This window comes from Pseudorca crassidens, chromosome 7 (assembly GCF_039906515.1).
Source record: "Pseudorca crassidens isolate mPseCra1 chromosome 7, mPseCra1.hap1, whole genome shotgun sequence".
Lineage (NCBI taxonomy): Eukaryota > Metazoa > Chordata > Mammalia > Artiodactyla > Delphinidae > Pseudorca > Pseudorca crassidens.
The window spans coordinates 70,519,371-70,543,387 of NC_090302.1; the positions used below are offsets into that span (position 1 = coordinate 70,519,371).

Genomic DNA, 24,017 nt, shown 5'->3' on the forward strand with positions numbered 1-24,017 from the left:
TTTGGCTGGTGTGGGTAAGGTTAAAGATGGCCCCGGCCCTGTTGACCCAGGCTGGGAGTTAGGTAATATTTTATCCCCTTGAAAGCCTGACCTCAAACAGCCAGAGTTTGTAGGTCAGAAAGGTTATCCAGCAGCACGTTACTCTGTTTATTTTCTTTTTGCCATCCCTGAGTCTTGGGTCAACCCCTCCCCTGCTCTGTCCCCCACGAATTAACAGAAAGGAGCAAACCCCCGGTTGGGTCACGGTGATAAGAAGAGCCAACCGCGCCCCGCCCCGCCCCGCGTTAGCAGCTGGAGGTAACCTTGGCGAAGAGCCTGTTCCCTCCTCTCCACGATTTTCCCTCCCGCGAGAACTTCTGCACCGAGAATGGGCCTGGTTTTACAGATAAGGCCGAGCTTGCAGCTGAGACGAGGCGGAGCCGGAGTGCTGCTCTTCCTTCTTTGTAGCGTTCTTGTGATGGTTAACGGAGCTGATTAAAGTGCAAACCACAGAGTCTGGAACAACATAAGTACTCAATCAGCGGTCTCCATTATTCTCACTATCATGAGCCCGTTAGTTATAACTGGGGGTCGAAAAAAAATCAACGGAGAAACAGAAAGGTCTGCAAACGGGGCGGGACACTGGAACCTCAAATTGAGGTGGGGGGGTGGCGGGGGAGAGCCCACACCAGCAGCCAATCCAGCTGTCCCGGGGAGGAAGAGGAGGAGCCACAGCCGCCCCCGGGACCTCGTTGGTCAACCCCGGGCCCAGCGCCTGAAACCGCTTCGCTCCGCCGCTGCACGTCTCCACCCCGCCCGAGGCCGTCGCTCCTTCCTCGCGCAGCCATGGCCTCAGGTGCCACTCCCGCGGCCGTGAAGGTGAGATTAGTCGTTCCGGCTGCTGCGGTCCTCCGTGCCCTGTACGATCCCGCTCCCGCTCGGGGGGACCGCGCCTCTGGGCCGTGCGCCCAGCCAGTGCGCCCCCGCCGCGGCGGGGAGGGTCTGAGGCCGGTTAGCCCAGGGGCGGCGAGCGGGGGAGAGGGAACAATTGCAGAGTCGTCCCCCAACCTTTGGTCTCAGCTGCATCCGCAGCGCGCAGCGGGTAGGCAAGCACTTAAGAGAGAGGGACAGCGGACCGGTGCTGCGCCCGCGCCCAACCCTTCCCGAGCACCTTTCTGGGCAGATGCGTCTGGCAGGGGCTAGCGGGTGTGCCAGGTGGGTGGGTACCTGCAACCGCTGAGACGGACTCCTTGAGCCCTGACCGACTTCAAAGCTTCCGCTCTGACTTGGCTCTCTGCCCGCGGCCCACGTGGGAAAACTGCATGCTTGCTCTTTTGCAAGCTTCCGGCTTTTTTGTGTGTTCTAAACTTAGGCCTTCTCTGCTTTAGGAACTCTCGAGAGTTTTTTACAACACCGAAATGGAGTATAGGAATGCTGGGCCACTCTCTGGAGGCCTCTGGCTTTAAACTGCTTTGCTGGCAACCTTGAAAGTTAGGGATCAGTTTCCTTGTGCCCTTGGTCCTCACAGGTCTCGGTACAAGGCATCATTGTGCAGTGGGAGCTTTGGCCGGAGGAGGGCACGAGTTCCGAGGATTGCAACAAGTTTCCCTGGGGCTTTGACGCACTTCTTCCTGGTTGATGTCTCGCAGGGAGGGACTGTAGAATTCCAGTCCACAGAAATAAACAGGATCAAAGTTAAGATCTCTTCCAGGCTGTTTATGATCAGCTAAAAACTCAGTTGACTTGTTTGGCTTTAGAAATTCTTGGCCGTGAGATAGGAAGGCCCGTCGCCTTCAAGTCTCTCTCTTGACTCCGCGTTTTGTGTTCAGTTCCCCCTGGAGAAGGCAAATCTCTGAGATCAGTGTGTAATCAACCAGAGTGATTAGCTTAGTAGGCCCTTGCAGCTTTCAGACACTTGATGTCAGGGGGTGGGTTGGGGAGAGTTGCAGTCACATTTAGATACTGTATTCCCTTTGCCATTTTGAAAAGAATCTTGCATTAAACAAATATTGTAGAATGCCTCTTCCTTATCAGTCATGGAGAACAAAGCAGAATTTTTATGAAGCTCTTTTTCATTTCAGTAAAATGGGAACATTACTGCAGGGTTTGCTGGGACGTTAGAATTGTATTGTCTTTATAGCACATGGCTGAAACTTATTAAATGGTAGTGCTTCTGAGTGAGGGAGATGAGATTAATTTTGAACATCTTTTCTCCAAAAATTAAATTATGATAGGCCACAGTTTTCAGTGGGCAGGCAGGAAACTATTGCCTTTCCTTTACAGGAATACACTTAAAGTGACATTAAAAATAGCGGTGGTATTTAAAACAGTCTCACTTTAACCTGGTTTTGCATTCTCCCTACCACAGTTTCCCTGTAAGATTAGTGCAGTGCATTTAAGTGCAGAATGGGCACTGTGATCAGAGCCCTGATGTAAATATTGAATGATGTACATTTTTGTTCTTGGCCAGCTGCTGAATATAAAATTAATAGGTACAAATAGTGCTAGGCCTGCCTGCTGATTTCTCTCTTTGGGGTTAGAACAGGTGATAATTTTGCTGTTGCAAATCCATGATTCCTACACCACTTCTGCCAGACTGCTGAGGCAACATCCTATATAGAAAACATGAACTGCTAGTGTCCAGAGCAAAATAAGCTAATGGAAACCATATCCTATCCCCAGATCATAAAATATAGAGCTGGAGTGTTCCTTAAGACCATATAACTACACAAACCTCTTTTTGTGGACATAAAGCTGAGGCCCAGAAAGGTCACCTAAGGAGTCCAGAATTATAGTTGGACCTAGGTAGTGATAGAATTGGCCTAGAGCCTGGCATTCCGCCAACTACATGTTGTGAGCCATTTCTGAAATCTGACATGTGGTCCCTGTGCCCTGTTTTATTCTGTTGACAAAGGCCATGCAGCCTTAAGGAAGGGGGAGTGTTTGCATGAAGCAAGCTGCTTGCCGAATGCCCAGTGGATACTCTCCCATAGTATTAGTAGCAGCCACTGTCTGGGAGGACCTCAGGGAGACAGTGTCCTCCGGCAACAGCCACGGGCAGTGGCATGCTTGGCCATGCAGAGGGCTGAACCGGATCTCTGGCATTCTGGAGGGCTCCTGTAATGGGCCATGGCTCCCCTAGGCAGCTGCCCAGCTTTTACTCTGAGGGATTAAAAATAACTCTTGTTTACATGGTTGCTATGACAAGGAGGGGATATGGTCCCATCATAGTTGGGTAGTGGGCTATAAACAAAATGGTATCAATATTAAGGGGGACGGGCAAGTCTAGACTGTGGAGAACAGGCCTTTGAAACTCTCCTTTTCGATGGCTGAGTGCGGCCAGCAAAGGCCTTCACACTGAAAGTCCTTGAGTGACCTTCAGAAACTGGTAGACAACCCACAGGCCCCAGTCAGAAACCAAATGACCAATGAGCCTTCATTTTTTGCCTAGAGACACAATGCCATTTGGGGTACGACAATTCCTCCCTTAGTATAACTGTCCTGAGCATTGTAGGACATAGAACACATCCTGGGTCCCCTCTCCCCACAAAATGCTGGTAGCACTCCCTCCAGTCATTGTGGCAGCCAGAAATTTCCCCGTGGATTTCCAGGCACCTCTCAGGAGAGCCTCAGCACTTGGTTGAGGACCCCTGGGCTGTAAATCCCTGAGACAGAGACCGCCTGGTGAGGAGATGAAGCAGCAGCCAGGTTGGTGTCCTGAGCAGCAGAGAAAAACAGAGATGGGGGCTTTTTTGCTGTTGTTACTTTGAGAAAGGGGTTTGTGTGTGTGTGTGTGTGTGTGTGTGTGTGTGTGTGTGTTTGTGTGTGTCTGCTTTGTGTCTTCATTGTGTTGCGCGGGCTTCATCTTGAGGTGGCTCCTCTTGTGAGGCACGGGCTCTAGGCACACAGGTTTCAGTAGTTGTGGCACGTGGGCTCAGTAGTTGTGGCTCATGGGCTCTAGAGCTCAAGCTCAGTAGTTGTGGCGCATAGGCTTAGTTGCCCCGCGGCATGTGGGATCTTCCCAGACCAGGGATTGAACCCGTGTCCCCTACATTGGCAGGCGGATTCCTATCCCTTGCACCACCAGGGAAATCCCTGAGGAAGGTTTTTTGATTGTGATTATAATCATGGTATTCTAGTCTGTGCCTCAAAAGCATCTAAAGCAGTAGTTCTCAAAGCCTGTGCTGCATCTGCACCCTCCTGGGAATTTGTTAGAAATGCAAATTCTTGGGCCCTTCCCCAATCCTGCTGAATCTGAAATAGGGAGGCGGGCAGCAAATTGGATTTTCAAGAGCCTCAGTATATTCAGGTACCCGCTAAAATGTGATAACCATTGGCCATGGAGCTTTGAAAAGGCTGGGCATCTGCATTTTTAACAAGTTCCTCAGGTGTTTCTTAGTGAACTAGTTTCCTTGGCTGCTCTCACAACCACCACAAACTGGATGGCATAGAACAACACAGGTGTAGTCGCTTAACAATTCTAGCAGTCACAAGTCCAGAATGAGTCCTATGGAGCTAAACTCAAGATGTCAATAGGGCAGGTCCTCTTGGAGGATCTAAGGGAGAATGTTTCCTTGCTTTTTCCGGCTTCTAGAGATCACCAGCGTTCCTTGGCTCTGGGCCCTACATTACATCGCCTTTTCTCCCCCTGCTTCCATCATCACATCGCCTTCTTCCTCATTCGACCTTATTAAAAGGACCCTTGTGATTACATTTAGGGTCCACCCAGATAATCCAGAATCATCCCCCCATCTCAAAATCATTAATCACACAGGTAACATGCACAGGTTCTCGTAATTAGAATGCTGACAGGCTCTCTTGCAGGAGCCATTATTCAGCCTATGATGCTCAGCTAGCCCAGATTTTAGAAATTGATGATCTGGGCCCTAGAGCAAGGGTGCTCAATTATGGCTACACATTAGAACCACCTGAGGAGCTTTAAGAAAAATAACAACTCTGTCTTGCTCAATTAGAATATCTGGAATCTGGGACCTGGGCTTTGGTACTGAAAGCTCCCCTGGGGATTCTAGTATCCAGCAGCTGACCCAGGAGGAGCACCAGGAAGAATCCTATGTTCTTCTACAAGTGAAGGAGAGTGCTACAGAGTACAGTAAGCTTTGAGGAAAATCCTCCTCAAAAAGTCACTGACCACTTCCGGAAGTGAACTGTATCTTCAAAGAGGGTGTCTGCCCATTAGAATAATATCTTGACTTTGCAAGGAGAGGTTGGTTAAATAAAAACTACAGATGTTCTGAACCTGAAGTTATTTTGGATTAGCACTCCCCCCACTAAGACCTCATTTAATTTTAATTACCTCTTCAAAGACTCTATTTCCAAAAATAGTCAAATCCTGCCCTTTGATGATGGCTAATCATCAAAGAAAGGCAAACCAAAACCACAATGAGATCATCTCACACCTGTCAAAATGGCTATCATCAAAAAGTCTACAAATAACAAATGTTGATGGAAGCAACCTAAGTGCCCATGAGCAGATGAAAGGATAAAGAAGTGGTATATGTATACACAATGGAATATTAGCCATAAGAAAAGAATGAAATTCTCCACTTCATGGGGTGCTAGGTTCCTCCATGTAGTATAAAGTGATGGTGAGCGGCTGTTGAAACCAAGTGGGGTATGTGAAATCTCCTGTGGCTGGTACCAGGGGAAGTGGACACAGGGTAGGGGTTGGTGTGAACCCTTTTGGCATCGTTGGAAGTAACCGTTCTGGCTGGGTAAGCCAACATTTAGATAAAATGCTTACACAGTCTCAGAGAGGAAGTCAAACCATCTCTTCTTTTTGAGGAGTTTGACTTGGTGGTCTGCAAGTGGAAAAGTGTGGGATGAATCAACTTGCTGTTAAAATCTAGCAATGGCCTTGATGGACCAGGGGGTCCTTATTTCAGAACTTTATCTTGTGTAGTGAAGAAGTCCTGGCTGGGCAGAATTGGCCCAGAAATTCCATCTCAGACCTTGAACACTTTTCCTAAGCATTCCTAGGACTGCTTGGACTGAGGGCGATGCCTCTGGCCTAGGAAGCCTGGTAAGTATGCATGAGATCATGCATGGACAGCCCCCTCCCTTCCAAGGTGGTTCACTCAGGTGCCCAGAGTTGCTGTTTCCATGCTTGCTCTGTGACCTTGGTCCAGAACTTGAACTCTGAGGATCAGTTTCTTCATAACATGGAGACAAATTTCTAATAGGTTATGGTGTTTATCAAGGATTCCAGGGGATACTGGGAGGTAGTACATCATAGTGGTTGAGTATGAAAGACCTGGGTTCCAATCCCAGCTTTGCTCTTTATAATTTGCTCTCTGGACAAATTTCTTTTAAGTTTTGTGTTTCTCTTTCCTCTTTTATAAAATGGGTGTTACACTATAGGGCCCATCTTACAGGGTGGTTGTGAAAATTAAATGAGGTAAGGCCCCTGGAGAACTTGGCCACAGTGCCTCTGACATGTAAATGCAAAGACACAGTTACTTTATCAAGGCAGGTACTGAGCTGACCATTTGAATTTAGAGGCTGGAGGGGAATGACAGGCCACTGGTGCTTGGGAGTTTCGTCCCATAGTTATACTTTACCATGGAGCCAGCAGGTGGCGACATTGCCATATCTTGGCACTGCTGGCCTCCGTCTGCAGGAAGAAAAAGGTTAGGGATTGAGTTCCCTGGTGTGGCTGTACTCAGTTGCTACACTTGTCCTGTGTCCCTTCCAAGATATGGGTTTTGAGAAACAGCTTGAGCCAGTTTGACTGGACGGGCTCTCCTGCAGATAACTCCAGTGCCAGAGAACACATCCTGGCCTTTCTGATGAGCTGTAACGGCTCTTGTTCTCACACTCAGTACTAAATATTCCTCACTGAGGGCTGAGTTAGCAGCTACCCAGTGCATGGTCATCATGCAGCCAGAGTGGTTTGGGCTGAAGCTTGGGGCTGCTGAGGGTGGGCTCCAGGGCACTGAACTTCAGCAAGACCCCAACTGGCATTTCTTATTCACTGCTGTGAGGCTGGGCTGGCTTGCCTGAACAGAGGGTGGTTTCAAAACCAAGTCTGGTTTGTTTTGTATGTACGAGTCTGAGTCCAGTGTTAGATCCAGAATGCGAGATGCCATGGCCCAGGGGAACGGCCAGAAACAGCCAAGTCAGAGTGGTAGTATTTTTAAAAAAAAAGGAAGCAAAAAAACACCAGACGTTTCCATGAGTAGTAGAGTCCCCAGAGGGTAGGCTGAGAGTAATTTCAAAGTCAGCAACTCAGTTCGGCGGTCTGAGGTGATGACATGGGCTGGACAGTTCATTGCACCCCCTACCCCATCCCAACTATGATCTGTGGTGCTTTGGCCTTACATGAAATGATAAAATAAAGACACCAGCTAGAGGATGGGTTAGGGTTTCATAAAATAGTGCAATTTAAAAAATTTCTACTGAACTGAAATGAATTTAAACCCACTGACTTAAGTGAACACTTCTGTTGATTTGAAAACTGCAGTCCTGTATTGATTAGTCTTTACCTACAATGTTAAGTTGTAACAAAGAAAAATGTTGACTTGCTGTAGAATATGTAACCTGCTGTGGTTTCAACAATGTACCACAAGGTGGCAGCAACTTCAAAAACTGGTTTAGCCACCTGAGGAAGTCGTGAGATGCTTTCCAAGTACTAAATCATGTAACCTGCAGTTCTTTGTAAAAATCTTACTCAATCGCCCTTTTTCTTATTTCGTTGATTTATTTTTCTAGGAAATAGCGCCAGAGAGGTAACTATTTTCCCACATACTAGTGTAAATCAACTGTGTAACCTGATCTCAAAATTATTTAATTCAGATGTTCAGTTAATTTTTAACTTTGGAGTTTTGTTCTCAAGGAGCTACTTCCGCTGAGTAGAAATTTTACTCAAGTGACAATAGATTTAAAGCTGTTCATTGAAAAAAAAAATGCTCAGGTGACTTTTTATTAGGTTTCTAGTTCATCTCTGTAGCCTGTTGCTGACAATTTAAATAGTATTTTTCCTTTAGGAAGTATCAACCCAGGGAAACCTTCCTAATGATTTCAGTTATTTCATTTTTAGTTAACAGTTTAGTTAATATATTTAGTTATCTTTGTAATTGTTTTTGTTCAAGTGTCTTAATCATCAAATTAGATTAACTCTATAGGGTAATATCAGGGTTTTTAGACTCAGATTACTTCCTGAAGACGAGGACAATTAAGTTAATGTCTGAAAAATGCAATAAGACACTTGAAAATAATTTGGAACTACAGACCTTTGAATTACTTACTTACACTTACATGTATATGAATGACAGTTGGATTTCATAAATATAGAGGTTAACTTTTCATGCTATTCCAGATTCCTCTATCTGTGATCCCTTACAGCTCTGATTTTAGTGGCATAGGAAAGAAAATCTCTCGTTTCTTTATCAAGTGTGGTAATGAGGAGAAATCCTTACCAAATGGAAATGCTGAATATTTTCTATCCTAGTTGTTTTTTGAACATTTATTCCATCACGTATTTAGTAGAGATAATAAAATTGGTTAGAAAGTACTTTCTCCAACCATATTTACCTATTTTTAGGTTTGGCTTTATGATTTAAACTAGTTGAAGTACGTTTCCATGCTAATTTGTTATTTAGATAGTCAGCAAAAATGTGATTTAGTCCGAAAAGGTGACTCATGCTTTGGTTATTTCTGGAATATAGAAGGCTTTCGAATGTTTGCTGAATAAATGATTGCTTTTCAGGAATGTTCAGATTTTTAAAATAACTAGGGCTTACCAGGAATGGAGAAGAGCATATGAGTATGGATAAACGAATTTGCTTAAAATAGTGATTTTGTTTCTACTGCAAACTGATCAAATGTGATATCTTTTTATTGTCTCCTTCAGATTGGAATAATTGGTGGGACAGGCCTGGATGATCCAGAAATCTTAGAAGGAAGAACCGAAAAATATGTGGACACTCCATTTGGCAAGGTTAATATCCAGTTAGTGGAGACATACTAGCTTTTTTCTTTCTCCTTCCTGGCTTGATTTTTAAGTTAAAAATTTTTTTTAAATTGCTTTTGTCTTGGCAGCACAGGGCTGCCTGCCCCAGGCTGAGAGAGGCCAGGAGTTTCTGTTACTGGGCTCTGCCAACTGAGACAGTATCCCTGAGATTGCCTTGGACTTGACGACTGAGAACATGGCTTTTAAATGTGTACAAATAATTTCTTAATTATATCCCTAGAAGCCAGATGCCCATTTCAAACACAGGAACTGTACTCTCCAGATCACTGCATTCAAATCAGCTTCTAATTTGGGGCCTATCGGTCATACTACAGTCTGTAACAAATGGGAGGAGATATCTAATGGCCTTTTCTTAGTAAGCCCTGGCCCAAAGGGGGATTTTGGGGGGAATGAGAACACAACTGCATAACTGAATTGGAAATAAAACACTCCTCCTTTTCTATTAAAAGGAGGCTGTTTAGTTCTCCCAGCTAGGGTGAGGGTGTCTGCCTTCTCCTAACTCCATAGGGCTACTTCCAAATGCTGTGGTTCCTCTGATCCTCCTACGAAGATCCCTGTATTTGGCAATCCCAACCAAACCCTCCTTTTCAGCCAAGTCCTTAGATTTGATCCGGTATCTTCCAAGTCCTGCTGTCAGCTTGTTCACTTCTTAGCCTCATGTTTTCTTAACCTCCTAGGTTCTCAGACTTTTTCCTCCATTACCTGAGGTCATCTTGTGGCCATCTTAGACCTGGTTAACACAGCAAACGGTTCCAGTGCTGAGTTCTTAAATTCCCTGATAGGGGCCTCCTATTCCTTTTGCATTTCACTCTCACACCTGTTCTTGAACCTGCCAAATAGCCTTGACACATCTGTGTATGATCAGTGTGGCATCAGAGTCCCCAGGGGTGCTTGCTACAAATAGATCTTACTAAATGGTACCTACCCACGCACGCTTCTAAGTCTTACGAATCTCTGTACTGGTAGAGAGGGCTCAGTAAATATTGAGTGACTAAGTTGATCCATCAAATCGAGACTCTTTCACTTCTTTGAAATATACCCTCAGACCCCAAGTTTCTATGACTCCTACTACAGATGAACTATTGAAATGGCAGCTTTTTGATTGTTTCTATATGTGTTTTTAAATCACTGACTTGTAACCATTTTTCACTGTGTGCAGCCTTCTGATGCCTTAATTTTGGGGAAGATAAAGAATGTTGATTGCGTCCTCCTTGCAAGGTAACGTATTTCAAGCTTTTGAATGTTACTACTAAAGAACATTTTAAATTTAACTTAAATTATGAAAAGAGTCATGATGCAGGTATGAGTTTTTAATGTGTCGGTGGAGCTATAGCATCTGAGTCATCTTTATCGCTTACAGTTTCAGGGTAGGTTTTACTGACTTTGGAGATTAAAGATCTTGCCTATCCCCCCTTAGGTTGGGAAAAGGTTTAGAACAATCCAATGAGTGATGCAATGATTTGACTAAACGTGAAGCTCTGCTTTCAGTTCTAGCTGCAAGAGGAAATGTTTTCTTTTGTTCTTTTCTGTCTTTTATCTTCTAGTTCACAAGATCGAGAAAAACTGCTTCATTCATGACCCCTTGTGTAGTAATAGTTCTAGATTTGTGGGGAGTGGGTTTCGGGTCACTGAAGTGGGTTCTCGGTGGTGTCTACACCCTTATTGCCTTGACAAGGCTCGTGCTGTCCCCTAAAGAGAAGAGCAAGTCATTTTATCACACAGTTAGAAATTAGTCAGACTGCGTGTATTAGCTTTCTATTGCTGCATAACAAATGACCACAAATTTAGCAGCCTGAAATAGCATACATCATCCCACAGTTTCCAGCTAACCCGAGTGTGGGCACAGCTCATCTGGGTCCTCTTCAGGGTCACACAAGTAAATATTGTGTCACATGGGTATATTGAAGTGCTTGTTCTTATCTGGAGCTCCAGGTCCTCGTTCAAGCTCATGTAGGAGTTGGCAGAACTCAGTTCCTCAGGGTTGAAGGACGGAGGCCGTCCGCTCCTAGAGGCTGTCCATGTTCCCTGCTTTGTGGCCCTCCCCGTGGGCAGTTCACAAGACAACAGCTTGCTGCTGCAAGGCCAGCAGGAGGGCCAGGTAGTGCATGCTGGCAGGCTGGGGCCTGATCATGGGAGTGACTCCCAGCACCTTCCGCTGTGTTCTGTTGGTTGGAAGCATCTCAGGTCCGCCCACAGTCGAGAAGGAAGGAATTATTCAGAGCATGAAAATGAAGACCACCCTAGGGTCTGTCTGCCACACTGCATTTTTGAAACGGAAGTGGCTTTGCTGAGTCCAGTAAAACTAAATTTTAGTTCTAGATGGTCGCATAGGGTTGATTTCAGGCAACCTTCTTTGTTGGTCTGTGGTCATTGCTGGAGAAACGCTTAATTTTCTCCAGACTGTAAGAGAAAATGGTTTGTGTTGTAGCCCCATGGTGAAGCTTTTATACTCTTGCCAGCTGAAATGAAGTGTGTCGGACTGTGAACCACTTTATGCAGTGGTTCTTAACTCCTTTTGATATGTGAATTTCTTTTGAAAATCTAATCAGAGATTTGGAGACCAGCCTTAGAAAAAATGCATGTACAGTAGTCCCCTCTTATCCACGGTTTCAGTTACCCATAGTCAACTGCGGTCCAAAAGTATTAAAAGGAAAAGTCTAGAAATAAACAATTCATAAGTTTTAAATCTTGTGCCATCCCACCCCCTCTGCTCGGGTCAGGAATCATCCCTTTGTCCAGCGTATCCACGCTTTGTACACTACCCACCTGTTAGTATAGGAAAAAAACATAGCAGATATAGAGGTCAGTACTATACGCAGTTTCAAGCAGCCACAGGGGGGTCTTGTAACGCATTTCCTGTGGATAAGCGGGGACTACCATACTTTCTGGGCATTCATGGACTTCCACCTTCTGAGAGGTCGTTTATGACCTTGGGGTAAAAACCCTCATATGCTAATGCTTGTCTGCAATTATGTACAAATTATTTCCGTATTCTTAATTCTGTTGTTGGTGAAGAAGAGACATTAAAGTTTATTTCAAAATATCAATATGGAATGATACAAGGGATATTGGATAGCAACCCTGTGGTGCAGGGTTTTTTATTATCCATTTTACAGATCAAAAAAAAAAAAATGGGGGGCTGAGAAAGCTGAGTGATTTTGATGAGGTCACACAGCTAGTAAGTGGCAGACCTAGGATTTGAACCCAGGCAGTTTTACTTCAAAGCCCAAACTTTTAATCATTATCGTACAAAGTGAGATTTTTGTGTGTTGTTACTTCCTTGAAAGCCTGTTTCTATATTATCACATGTGAAGACGACTGGTCTCTTGACACTTAGCCTTCCTGTGGCAGAACATTACCTGTGATGTTCATACTTTTTCAAGCAGCTCAGGATAATTTTAACTCTCTGTGAAATACTGCTTATAAATATACCCTCTAACGTGTGAATTTTTAAAAGTAATTTTAGAAATCAAGTTCCTGTTACTGGCTGTTTCCTGGCACACTGGGTGTGTGGGTGTGGGTGTGTGTGTGGGTGTGTGAGAGAGATAGGGGGAAAGAGTGTGTGTGTAAGTACTCAGTTTTTCATCCAACAGATTGAACTACTCATATGGCAAGTCCAGTTCTAGGCACCAGCAGGGAAGACAGATAAGGGCCTCACCGTCTCAGGGCTGATGCTAGTGGGAAGGATGGACACTGAGAAGGAAATATATAGTTTGAGTGGCCAATAGGTGCCAGAAAGAAAAATAAGGTCAAGGGGTAGTGATGTGATGGAGATGCAGTGGTCGTGGAAAGCACTCCTCTGGGGAGGTGATGTGGGAGCTAAGCAGCGAGGCCAGTGAGGCTGAGCCCCGGTGGGAAGGGATAAAGGTAAGGACTGACGTTGCTGTTTGTAGGCTGGGCCCAGATGATACGAGCGCCATGGCAGAGTGTTTGGATTTTGTTTGAAGCGTGACACGAAATCATTAGTGGTTGTGTTAAGTGTGCTGGGGCTGCCATAACAAGGTGCCACAGACTGAGTGGCAACAGAAATTTGTTTCCTCACAGTTCTGGAGGGTAGTGGTCAGAGATCAAGGGGTCAGCAGGGTTGGTTCCTTCTGAGGTTGGGAGGGAAGGATCTGTTCCGGGTCCCTCTCTTTGGCTTGTACCTGACTGTCTTCTCCCTGTATCTTCACATGTTCTTCTCTGTGTATGTCTGTGTCTTTTTATAAGGACGCCATTCGTGTTGGATTAGGACCCACTCTAATGACTTCATTTTAACTTAATTACCTCATTAAAGACCCTGTCTCCAGATATGGTCACATTCTGATGTACTGGGGGTTCGGATTTCAGCCTAAGAATTTGGAGGGGACATAATTCAGCCCATAACAGTAATGATGAGTGAGGTGATCCATTCTTGGACCATACCTGCTGATGTCATCATAAACAACTGGGAAATCTAATATTTTAAATGTTTCATTAATTTCTTTGGGTGATCAGGCAGAAAAGAATAAAGAGATGAGACTGGAAACTTGAGTTTCTATTTTGGGTGTTTCTTCCTTGGCACCTCTTGTTTTCTGTGTCATGGCTTATGAGATACCAGATGCCTCAGATTCTGGGGTGTTGGTGCCCCACAGGATAGACATGGCATATTTTCCTGGAGAGTGAATTCTAAGTAAGCTATTACCTACTCTTGATAGCAAAGTAAACTATGAAATGTAAATTGAGTCTGCACTTTATTTATTTTTATTTTCGGCTGTGTTGGGTCTCTGTTGCTGCGTGTGGGCTTTCTCTAGTTGCGGCAAGCAGGGCTACTCTTCGTTGTGGTGCACAGGCTTCTCATTGCGGTGGCTTCTCTTGTTGCGGAGCACGGGGTCTAGGCGCGTGGGCTTCAGTAGTTGTGGCACGTGGGCTCGGTAGTTTTGGCTCTTGGGCTGTAGAGTGCAGGGTCAGTAGTTGTGGCGCATGGGCTTAGTTGCTCCGCGGCATGTGGGGTCTTCCCGGACCAGGGCTCGAACCCATGTCTCCTGCACTGGTAGGCGGATTCTTAATCACTGCACCACCAGGGAAGTCCCGAGTCTGCACTTTAAAACCACATAGTTTATACCTGAAGTAGGCTGGTTATTGCCTGGCCTGTTCTCACTCTTCCTCTGCCAAGGAAAGCATTTTGGTGGGAAAGGCTGGAAGGCACTGCTGTAAATGAGTTTTCTTTTCCAAGAGTATTAAAAATGCCCTGCTCGGGCTTCCCTGGTGGCGCAGTGGTTGAGAGTCCGCCTGCCGATGCAGGGGACACGGGTTCGTGCCCCGGGTCCGGGAGGATCCCACATGCCGCGGAGCGGCTGGGCCCGTGAGCCATGGCCGCTGAGCCTGCGCGTCCGGAGCCTGTGCTCCGCAACGGGAGAGGCCACAGCAGTGAGAGGCCCGCGTACTGCAAAAAAAAAAAAAAAAAAAAAAAAAATGCCCTGCTCACTCCTCTACCATATTTAATATATTTACTCTCTTTCCTTAGGCATGGGAGGCAGCATACCATCATGCCTTCGAAAGTCAACTATCAGGCGAACATCTGGGCTCTGAAGGAGGAGGGCTGTACACATGTCATAGTGACCACAGCTTGCGGTTCCTTGAAGGAAGAGATTCAGCCTGGCGATATCGTCATTATTGATCAGTTCATTGACAGGTGAGCAGTCGTCTAAAATGCTCAGGCTCCTCCTGTACAATCGTTCTCAGCTCAAGTGGACAATGTGTGGGGACTTGTGGGAAAGGGGACACAGGCCCACGGATAGAAAATAGAAGAATCATCATGAACTCTCAAGTTCCTAATTCTCAGCTTCAACATTTATCAGTTTGTAACTTTAAAAGAACTTTTTAAAAAACAAATTAGTTAATATTTCCTTAGTATTAGATGTCTAGGCAGTGTTCTCTTTTTCCCTATTGTCTCACAGACTTTTTTTTTGTAGTTGGTTTGTTGAAATGAGGGTCCAGAGAAGGCTTTTTTTCTTTTTTGTCCTATAGTCTCCCCACATGCTGGATTTTACTGATTGCATCCTTAAGTCTCATTTAGTGTCTTCCCCTGTCCCCTGTGTTTACCGTAAACCAGTGCTTAACTCCGGAGGCCTGATTGGAACCAGGTTTGAATTCTTGGTGAGAATCTTTCTGCATCATATCAGGAGGCACGTAATGTCTGGTTGTCTTTTCGTGATGTTAAGATCAATAGTTGGTTCCTGAGCTAGGGATTTTCTGTTACTTAATGGCACAAGGAATCTATAATGTTCCTTTACCAAAATATTGAACAATAATGGACTGCCAAGATCCTGGGCTTTCTCTGCATTTAGAAGTAGTTGAAGAAGTCATAAGGAAAGGGGTGGTATCCTAGGGATCCCATCCTCCTGCTGCCCCCACCTCCCATTCCTGGGGGAAGTAACCACTTCCCAGAATGCTCTGGATGGAGACAGGTAACTGCAGTCTGCTACTTGAGCCAGAGCGGTGGGGAGAAGAACCACAGAGAGTAAACCACTTGGTAGCTCCTATCAGCGTCCCCCATCCATTCACCCCGACCATCACCTCAGTCCATCCTACTCTTCCAGTCTGTTAACTCTGGGCTCGCTGTACCCAACGCCTCTCCTACCTTGACTATTATGGAAGGAAGGTTTATTCAGTCCTGTTCTGTGTGTCTTCTGCTTTTCAGGTATTTAAATATTCCCTAGTCCATCAGAAGCATTGAATGTTACCTGATGAAATGAAGCTATTAGCTTGAACCAAATGAAATTGCCTGTTCTGTAAGCTAGAAATGGTTGAATATCAGTAATTTCATGTGGTTCAACCTAATAAATAATGAGGATAGACTAAAATCATTACATGCCCCTCCCCTTTCATTTTTCCTATCATTTTTCTGCACCTGACACTATATGTTTTTCATCTTCCCCTCTAGAATGTAAACCGTGTGAGGGCATGGACCCCATATGTCCTGTTTGCCACTTTATCCCCAACACCCACAATACTACCTGGCCTGTGGTTGCTCAGTCAGTATTTTTTGAGTGACTGAATGAACATGATTGTTCGAAGGGAGAGGGAGACTGGAGTTTGTGTTTAGGGGACATCCTGATCAAAATCTCTATGGCCGTTAAAGACATGTGTTTGGGGGTAATGACCTAAGAAAAGGGGTGCAATGTGGTTTTTTTAATAATGCAGTGCACAAAACTCTAGAATGATGTGGATTTATAAAGTATGGTAGATGGTACTGGAAGGAAAAGTTTGGCTTGGATACTAAGCCTGGGATTAATTTGTTACTTACGTGGTGTAACTGTACACTGTTGCATTTCCCAGATCTTTGTCTCACATGTAGTAAATGTAAATGTTTCACATACTGGCTCTCAAGAAAGCAGGTGGGGCACAAAGAGAATAGAAAGAGAACAGGCGTTGCCATCAGATCTGGTTTCTTTCTGCCTTGGCACTTATTAGCTGTGTGACCTTAAAATCTTCCGGTGTCTGTTTTCTTCTATGTGTCATGTCTATAACCTGCCTCCTTAGTCTTGCCTTGGGAGTTCTGAGTCCCTAGCGAGTGCCTTTTATGAATCTAGCCTGTGGTACCTGCCCAATAAATGCCTTTACTGTGAGTCTGGGCTGGAGTATGTCTGCTAGTCAACATCACTTGGTAAAAACAGAAAAAAAGGTCTGTTAAAAGGAGGATCCCCTAAGTAAGTAACATTTAGAATGAAATCTCAAATTTTGTATCAATTATATATTGCAACAATAACATTTTTGATATATTAAGTTACATAAGGTACTAAAACTCATTTTACCTGTTTCTCTTATACCGTTTTGATGTGGGTGCTAGAACATTTTAAATTACATATGTGCCTTGTATTATTTTGCTATTGGAGAGCATCTTCTAAGTGTTACTGCTGCTGTTTGAGCTATGTGGTTTCTGTTAACCAGGCTTGAGAATGTCTTACAGGAGAGGAGAATCCGAACTTTTTGTCTTGTGAGAAATGCCCTACATGTGTTGTACTGACAGCACTTTATTTTAACAGAGTAAATCCTGGTGTGTTAAGGCAGGCGTCTGAACCTCCACTTAGTCCTGTCATCAGGCATGAATGGTGAGCTGCAGGCTCTGCTGTTTACAGCCTCAGTGCCCATAGCTGTAACCACAGCCCCAGAATATTTGATAGGACTGCAGCATCCTGCAGAGGTGCACAGAGGATCAGAGCTGTGGGGGCAGGAGCACTGAACTCTAGAAGGGTCATCTTGGCTCTGTTTGGCCTCAGGCAGATCACTTTACCTATGTGGGCCATGGTCCTCTCTTCAAAATTACAGGTTGAATTCTATCACTTAAGCTCCCTTTTCCTTGCACTGTCCATGGGTTCTTCTCCAGGGATTGATCTGGAAACACATTTTTGCTTACTACTGCTATAACTTTTCCAGCACATCATCTTAGAAAAAATATCCTCATCCTAAAGTGTCTTCCAAGACTAGAGGGACTGTTTTAATCTCCCTGACATACATTTGTGATAAAGAATCAAAATGGAATAGTATGGCTATTCTTTTTTAATAGATGGCAGAACTAGAGCATCTTGCTTTCTTTGCCCTCAGTGCTCAACATAGGGGGAAAAAACACCAACCTGGCTTGTCAACCATGCCGTGCATAACTTAGAAGTCATTAAGATTTAAGAGTGACAGGTAGCTTTGATTTTTATGGTTGTTTTTAAAATCATTAGATGCCTATAAGCTAAAAATGAAAAATACCCTTGAAGGTGTCTGACAGGCTGAAAGCTCTTTTAGGAAAATAAGATCATTCTCTTCTGAAAATCATTGGGTTTGCTCATGCTACATTCCAACCTGTGAAAACTTGAAAGCCTCGGCATGAGAAAAGGGGAATCCTGGGTGTGGCTGACCTGGAGAAATCAGGACAGCAGACAGGTGGGGAGAGGAGTTGGTTCCAGTATTTTTGGGTGTGTGTACTCAGTCCTTTCATCTGTTTCTCAAACATGCAAGGAAATAACCTTTGCTAATATTTAAAGTGAAAGTAATCTTTCATTTGTGATTAGGGCTGCTGTAGAAAGGAAAATGTATGTGGATCTAGAACTTAAATGCTGAAAGAATGTGTTCTCTGGTCATTTTCCCATGTGTGTTGCACAGTGACAGGTTTCCTGAATCTTCCCTTATCCTGGACCCCATGTGCAATATTCTTCACAAACCAAAAATTTTAAATAGTAATTTATACCAAGAATTTGTAAGAGGCTCGCCCACAGTAAGTGTCCTCAGTGCCTGCTTTGGGCCTCCTGATATACTGGGGGATTTTTGGTTTTTTTGTTGTTGTTGTTTTGTGTTTTTTTTGCAGTACGCGGGCTTCTCACTGTTGTGGCCTCTCCCATTTCGGAGCACAGGCTTCAGACGCACAGGCTCAGCGGCCATGGCTCACGGGCCCAGCCACTCCGTGGCATGTGGGATCTTCCTGGCCCGGGGCACGAACCTGTGTCCCCTGCATCAGCAGGTGGACTCTCAACCACTGCGCCACCAGGGAAGCCCACTGGGTTTGATTAATCCCTTTCTTCTACTTGGTGGAGGTCCCCACCATCAGAGCCATAAGTCATTTGGCAATTCATGATAAAACATGGTTAAGAATGGGGCTTGTTCTGCTTCTTGACCATTATTAAACAGTCCATGTGAACTGGGGAGAGAATGTGTCTGTCTGACCTTTCATCTGTTTTAGGATTGTGAGGCTATTTCTACTTTAAAACGATCTTATAAGGGAGACACTCCCAAGATTCATAATTTGGGGTAGTTCTCCTGTGGTACAAACCTCTGCCCGTGTAGGGTACATCTGGCTCTCACAGTGTCTCTGGTGGAAGCAAGACTGCCTGAGTGACGGAGCGAAAAGACCTCATAGGGAATCCAAGTTGATTCCCTCCCCATAATCTGGCTTTGCACATGAAACAGAGACAGAAATCTGAAAGCTTAGCTACTCTCAGGGTTCCACTAAGGCTTTTCAAATTGTTTCTCTACTGTGCTTTATACCTGCCTGCATCCTTGTGTCTTCTGATCTCCTGTATCTATTTGCCACTGTCCAGGAAGCAGCTGGGACAGCCAGCGGCTTTACTTGCTCAGTGGTTCTGCTGTTACCTCCCTTCCTGCTGGTGGAAGCACCTCCCTCCTTTGAGCCCAGCAGGATCAGTGGTAGGTGTTTTATGAAGCTGGATCCTCCCTGCCTGTGGTTTGGTGAGGGCTCCGTATAAGACTAACCAAATTCTGAGACAAGACTTAGAAATTTAGAGGCATAACTATGCATTTACTTGGCTTTTGTTTTGTTTTTGCTTTTCAGCCTTGCAGGTAAAGACATAACCATCCCTCGCATCCCACCCCACTTTTAAGGCCTGACTTGGATGATACATTATAAAGTGGAGTATAGAAGTGATTTCTAATGAGATTTTTACTATTATAGAGCAAGCAACACTGTTTCCCCTAGATGCTTTTTTCAAAGCATGAGGCATTTTGTTGTCTCTTCCTGTTTTCCTTCTGTTGCACATACCCTCCATTGTTGACCCAGTTGTTGTTAGATACTCCTAGAAATTCATTTGTCTGTGGGGGGTGGGGACTGATTATATGGCCTCTCTTCCACCCTAGACTAGTAACTTTCCGTGCCATGGAAGGTACACATGGGCAGGAGATTCTAGCAACTTCCACATATGACCTTTCTCCTTTCACCATCAATCCTGAGTATCATCATTGGAGGGAATTCAACTCACCTTATTTGTTTGTTTATTTATTTTTAAAGAATTAGTTTTATTTATATATTTATTTTTGGTTGCGTTGGGTCTTCGTTGCTGTGCACAGGCTTTCTCTAGTTGTGTTGAGCAGGGGCTACTCTCTGTTGCGGCACGTGGGCTTCTCATTGAGGTGGCTTCTCTTGTTGTGGAGCACAGGCTCTAGGCATGCAGGCTTCAGTAATTGTGGCGCATGGGCTTAGCTGCTCTGCAGAGTGTGGGATCTTCCCAGACCAGGGATTGAACTGGTGTCCCCTGCATTGGCAGGCAGATTCTTAACCACTGTGCCAACAGGGAAGTCCCTCACCATATTTATGAAAGGAACAATTAGATATGCAGAGTGTTTGGAAAGATGCCCACATTATATTAAGTTAAAAAAAGGGCTTCCCTGGTGGCACAGTGGTTGAGAGTCCGCCTGCCGATTCAGGGGACACGGGTTCGTGGCCTGGTCCAGGAAGATCCCACATGCCATGGAGCGGCTGGGCCCGCGAGCCATGGCCACTGAACCTGCATGTCCGGAGCCTGGGCTCCGCAATGGGAGAGGCCACAACAGTGAGAGGCCCACATACCGCGAAAAAAAAAAAAAAAGATGCATACTAGTAGGGTCCCTTAAACTGCTTCTGTCACTACCAGAAATATCTCAAGGTGAAGCTGGGTAACATCTGTAAGGATGAGAATAAGATTCTTTCTTTTTAATAGCGGCCTCTATCAGGAATGTTTAAGGTGTTTGGGGGGTTTTTGTTTTTTGTTTTTTTAACAGTGAGAAAAATATGGCCAAAAAATTAAGATTAAAAAAAGGCAGGATGTAATTCCTAATGCCAAGTATTTTCTGCAAAATGCTGTTAACACACTGGCCTGAGGCCCCTGGTTAGGTTCAACTAAAAGAATGTGGTGGAAGAAGCCCCAGCTTGGAAGTGAGGACATCCAAAATTGTATCCTGGCTCTGCCCCCAAATTCCTGTGTCACTTAGTGTCCTCATCTGCTAAATGAGGGTGTTGGATTGATTCCTAAGAGTTCTGATGCCCACCCTCTTAAGAGAATTATTTTCTCGCTAGAATCGGGAGAGGTTGGGGGCTGGGATGAGCGTTGGCTGGTGATGCACACTTACTCATCAGGAAAGTCCCGCTGTAACCACAGGGGTAAGGGATGATGTCAGTTTATTTCCCTCTCCCAAAGACATAGCCCTGCCTTGGGCTTCCCCCAGGGTTTTACAGTACAAAGTTCTTAGCCATCCTTGGAAGGTAGGCCTAGAGGTTGAGGTGTGTAATGATGTCAGTTTCTCAGTCTTTCAGCCTCTTGGGCACGGGGTTTGTTCTTACCAATAGAAATGGAGGTTTATGATAAAGAATTATACAGGAAGCCTTTGCTTAGCTCTTTCTCCCATTCCTGTCAGCAGCTACTTTGAACCCTTTCTGTTCTCTCACAGCTTCCTGCCCATATCCTTCGCTCTTGGTTGAGAACATTGCCTCTTTACAAGAAAACAGATGGTATTAGGCACAAACTCGCCATCTTCCTTCACCCTCCCTTTCACCAGTTACTTGCATCCCTGTTCTTCTTTGTCATCTTGCTGCTGTCCTTGAAGTGGGAGCAGCTGTTCCCTGTGTGAGGTTAACTCTGTTCTGCAAACTACCTTGTCACCTTATATCCTTACTGTTATTTAAAAAATGCTATAAGCTCCCAATGTTTGAGTTCCTACCAAGTACCACAAATCAATTAACCCTGTTTACCACATATATGGGTCGTTTCCTCAGTTTAAATTGAGGGAACTTAAGCTCAGAAATATTGGTCATTTGCTAATAAGTGGGACCTGTGGGGTTTGAATTAGGTTCATCTGCAAACCCTATGACCTCAACCACTCCTGACACATGGACTTCCAGCTCTGGCCTCCACCTTGAGATCCACACTGGCTCCTAGATACAGGACAAGGTCCCAAAGACACCTCACACTTTGTAATTCACACTTCATTTATTTTCCCCCTTGGTTGTCTTCTAACCCCACACCTTCCCCCGTCTCGAGCTCCCTCTTCTCCACTTGGTAAGTTGCTAAGTTGGTAATACCATCGCACTGCCATCTACCGGGTGATCGCTGCTGTGGATCTGTCACCCCTACATCCAGTCGGTCTCTAAGTCGTGCCCATGTGTGCCTTGAATCCACCCTGTCATCTGTCACCACTGCCCTCATCTGGGTTAGTTCTTAACATTTTTACTTCTCCCAGCTTGACTCCCCTCAAAGCTGGTTGCCATACTACTCCCAGAAAATATAACAGGAAGGAAGACACGGTCACAGGAGTGCTGGAAACCAAGCTCAAACAACTGCTACCCTCTGGGAGGGCTTGCCCCGGAATCTGTTACTGAGCATCAGCTCGTATGCAGACTTCTGAATAAGCAGCACGGTCCAGAGAAGGGCTGTCCCTGGGTAGAAGACCTCAGCTATTCAGCTCTTCCTGTAATTTGATGTAATTTTTTCCTAGTTCCTTTTGTCATTGATGGTAATGATCTTTGATGTGTACTTAAAACTATCTTGTCCCCTTTGTGGTGGTTTCTTCACTGCTTTTGTACTTTGCATCCCTGCTCATTTCCCTTTCCCCAGTGAAGTATTAATGTTTATTATCTGGTCATCTCTGGTCTTTTGAACATGAAGTCAAGTTATTTCTGAATAATTATGAAGGGAAAGAAAAATATTAAGTTCTTCCCACCTGTGAGATGCTGTCAGGCCCTGGATAATTAACACACATACCTATTACTGGTAGAGATGGTTAGAATCGTAATAGAAGGCAATCTGACACATTACTAAAGTTTTCAATATGCATGCCTTTCCAACCAGCCTTTCCCTTTTGCAGCTTGCAGTGCTAAGAGTAAATGCACCAAACGATGCATTTTTCACTTAGGGGCACTCATGAGATAGACTGTTTGGGTAGACTTTAAGTGATATGGGTAGAATCATTTCCCCGAAACCAAGCTGTGTATGAGCAGCCCTTGGCCCCGCTTTGCCAGTAAATTAACCACCTCGTGTTCCTGTGTGCTGAGGCTCGTGGACATGTGCTGTGCTCCAGAACCACCTTGGAAGTGTGCGGGTGTGTTTGCTTCTGCTGTGGGAAAAGTGTTTTCCCTCATCTTGTTTGCAACTCAGCACTTCCTCAAAGGAAAACTATTAACAAATGGCTGTCTTTGTGCCAATTCAAGGATCTTGATCCAGAAAGAACCTACTGGTCAGTCTTTCTCTGGGCTTTGTTCCCCCACTGTGTCTGAAAGTGCCCGGTATTCTCTCCCTGATGGCCTTGAACTCATTTCTCTTGCCAGTACACAACATCATTTTGTCTTCTTCACTCTTCCATACGCAGTTTGTTGTTTGTTTTGCTAACTTTTCTCATCACATATCCCCGTTTTGGGGGTACCCTTGACTTGAGACCCGAGTACGTCTGCTCTGAAGTTGGCAGACGACAGGTACAGAAGCAGATTTTCTACCAGCAGTAGTTACTCGGGCTGAGCACTTGCTTCATGTGTTCTTATTCAGTCTTCACACAGTATTTACCCTTCATACTTCCCCATTTAAAATATGAGAAGACTGATAAGGTGAACACAGGTCAGAGTGACTCTCTCCTGGAGGCACACAGCCAGCCAGGGAGCAGTAAAGCCAGTCAGTTGGGCAGTCCCTGAACTCTACTTCCAGTGGATATATATCCCAGGCTGATGGTGGAGAGGGGGGTGAAATTAGCAGTCCCTTTGCCTCGCTAGGAGGCTTCACCAATTGAGGCAAGAGTTAGGGACAGAGTTGCATTGCGTTAACTGTGTTAAACCATATGAGCACATGTATTAGCTTCCTATTGCTGCTGTAACAAGTTACCACAAACTTAGTGGCTTAAACAACACAAATTTATTATCTAGTTCTGCAGGTTAGGAGTCTAACATGGGTCTCAGTAGGCTAAAATCAAGGGCTGCATTCCTTTCTGGAGGCTTGGGAGAATCCCTTTCCTTGCTCTTTGCCACCTTCATTCCTTGGCTCCTGGCCCCTTTCCATCTTCAAAGCCAGCAATGGCGGGTCAAGTCCTTTTCATCACTAGTATTGACCCTTCTGCCTTCTTCCACATGTCAGGACTCCTGTGATGATACTGGGCCTACCTGGTTAATCCAGGATAATCTTTCTAAGTCTAGCTGGTTAGCAGTCTTAATTCCACCTGCAACCTCTGTTCCCCTCTGCCATGTAAGGTAACATATTCATATGTTCTGGGCATTAGGGTGTGGATATTCAGGGGTGTAGGGGGGCATTATTTTGTTTGCTGCCACATGCCACTTTCATAGCTTGGTAGGACAGAG

The 24,017-nt window shown here is 45.0% G+C and overlaps 1 protein-coding gene across 1 annotated transcript in view; it reads left to right on the plus strand.

The window, feature by feature from the left end:
* The first annotated feature begins 700 nt into the window (after positions 1-700).
* MTAP (methylthioadenosine phosphorylase) overlaps positions 701-24,017 on the plus strand; it is a 38,768-nt gene continuing 15,451 nt past the window's right edge. The window contains exons 1-4 of the mRNA XM_067744525.1: positions 701-858; positions 8,849-8,935; positions 10,128-10,186; positions 14,454-14,621. Of these exons, the coding sequence (XP_067600626.1) occupies positions 826-858; positions 8,849-8,935; positions 10,128-10,186; positions 14,454-14,621 (347 nt within the window). The 5' untranslated portion in view covers positions 701-825. The remainder of the gene's footprint in view (positions 859-8,848; positions 8,936-10,127; positions 10,187-14,453; positions 14,622-24,017) is intronic.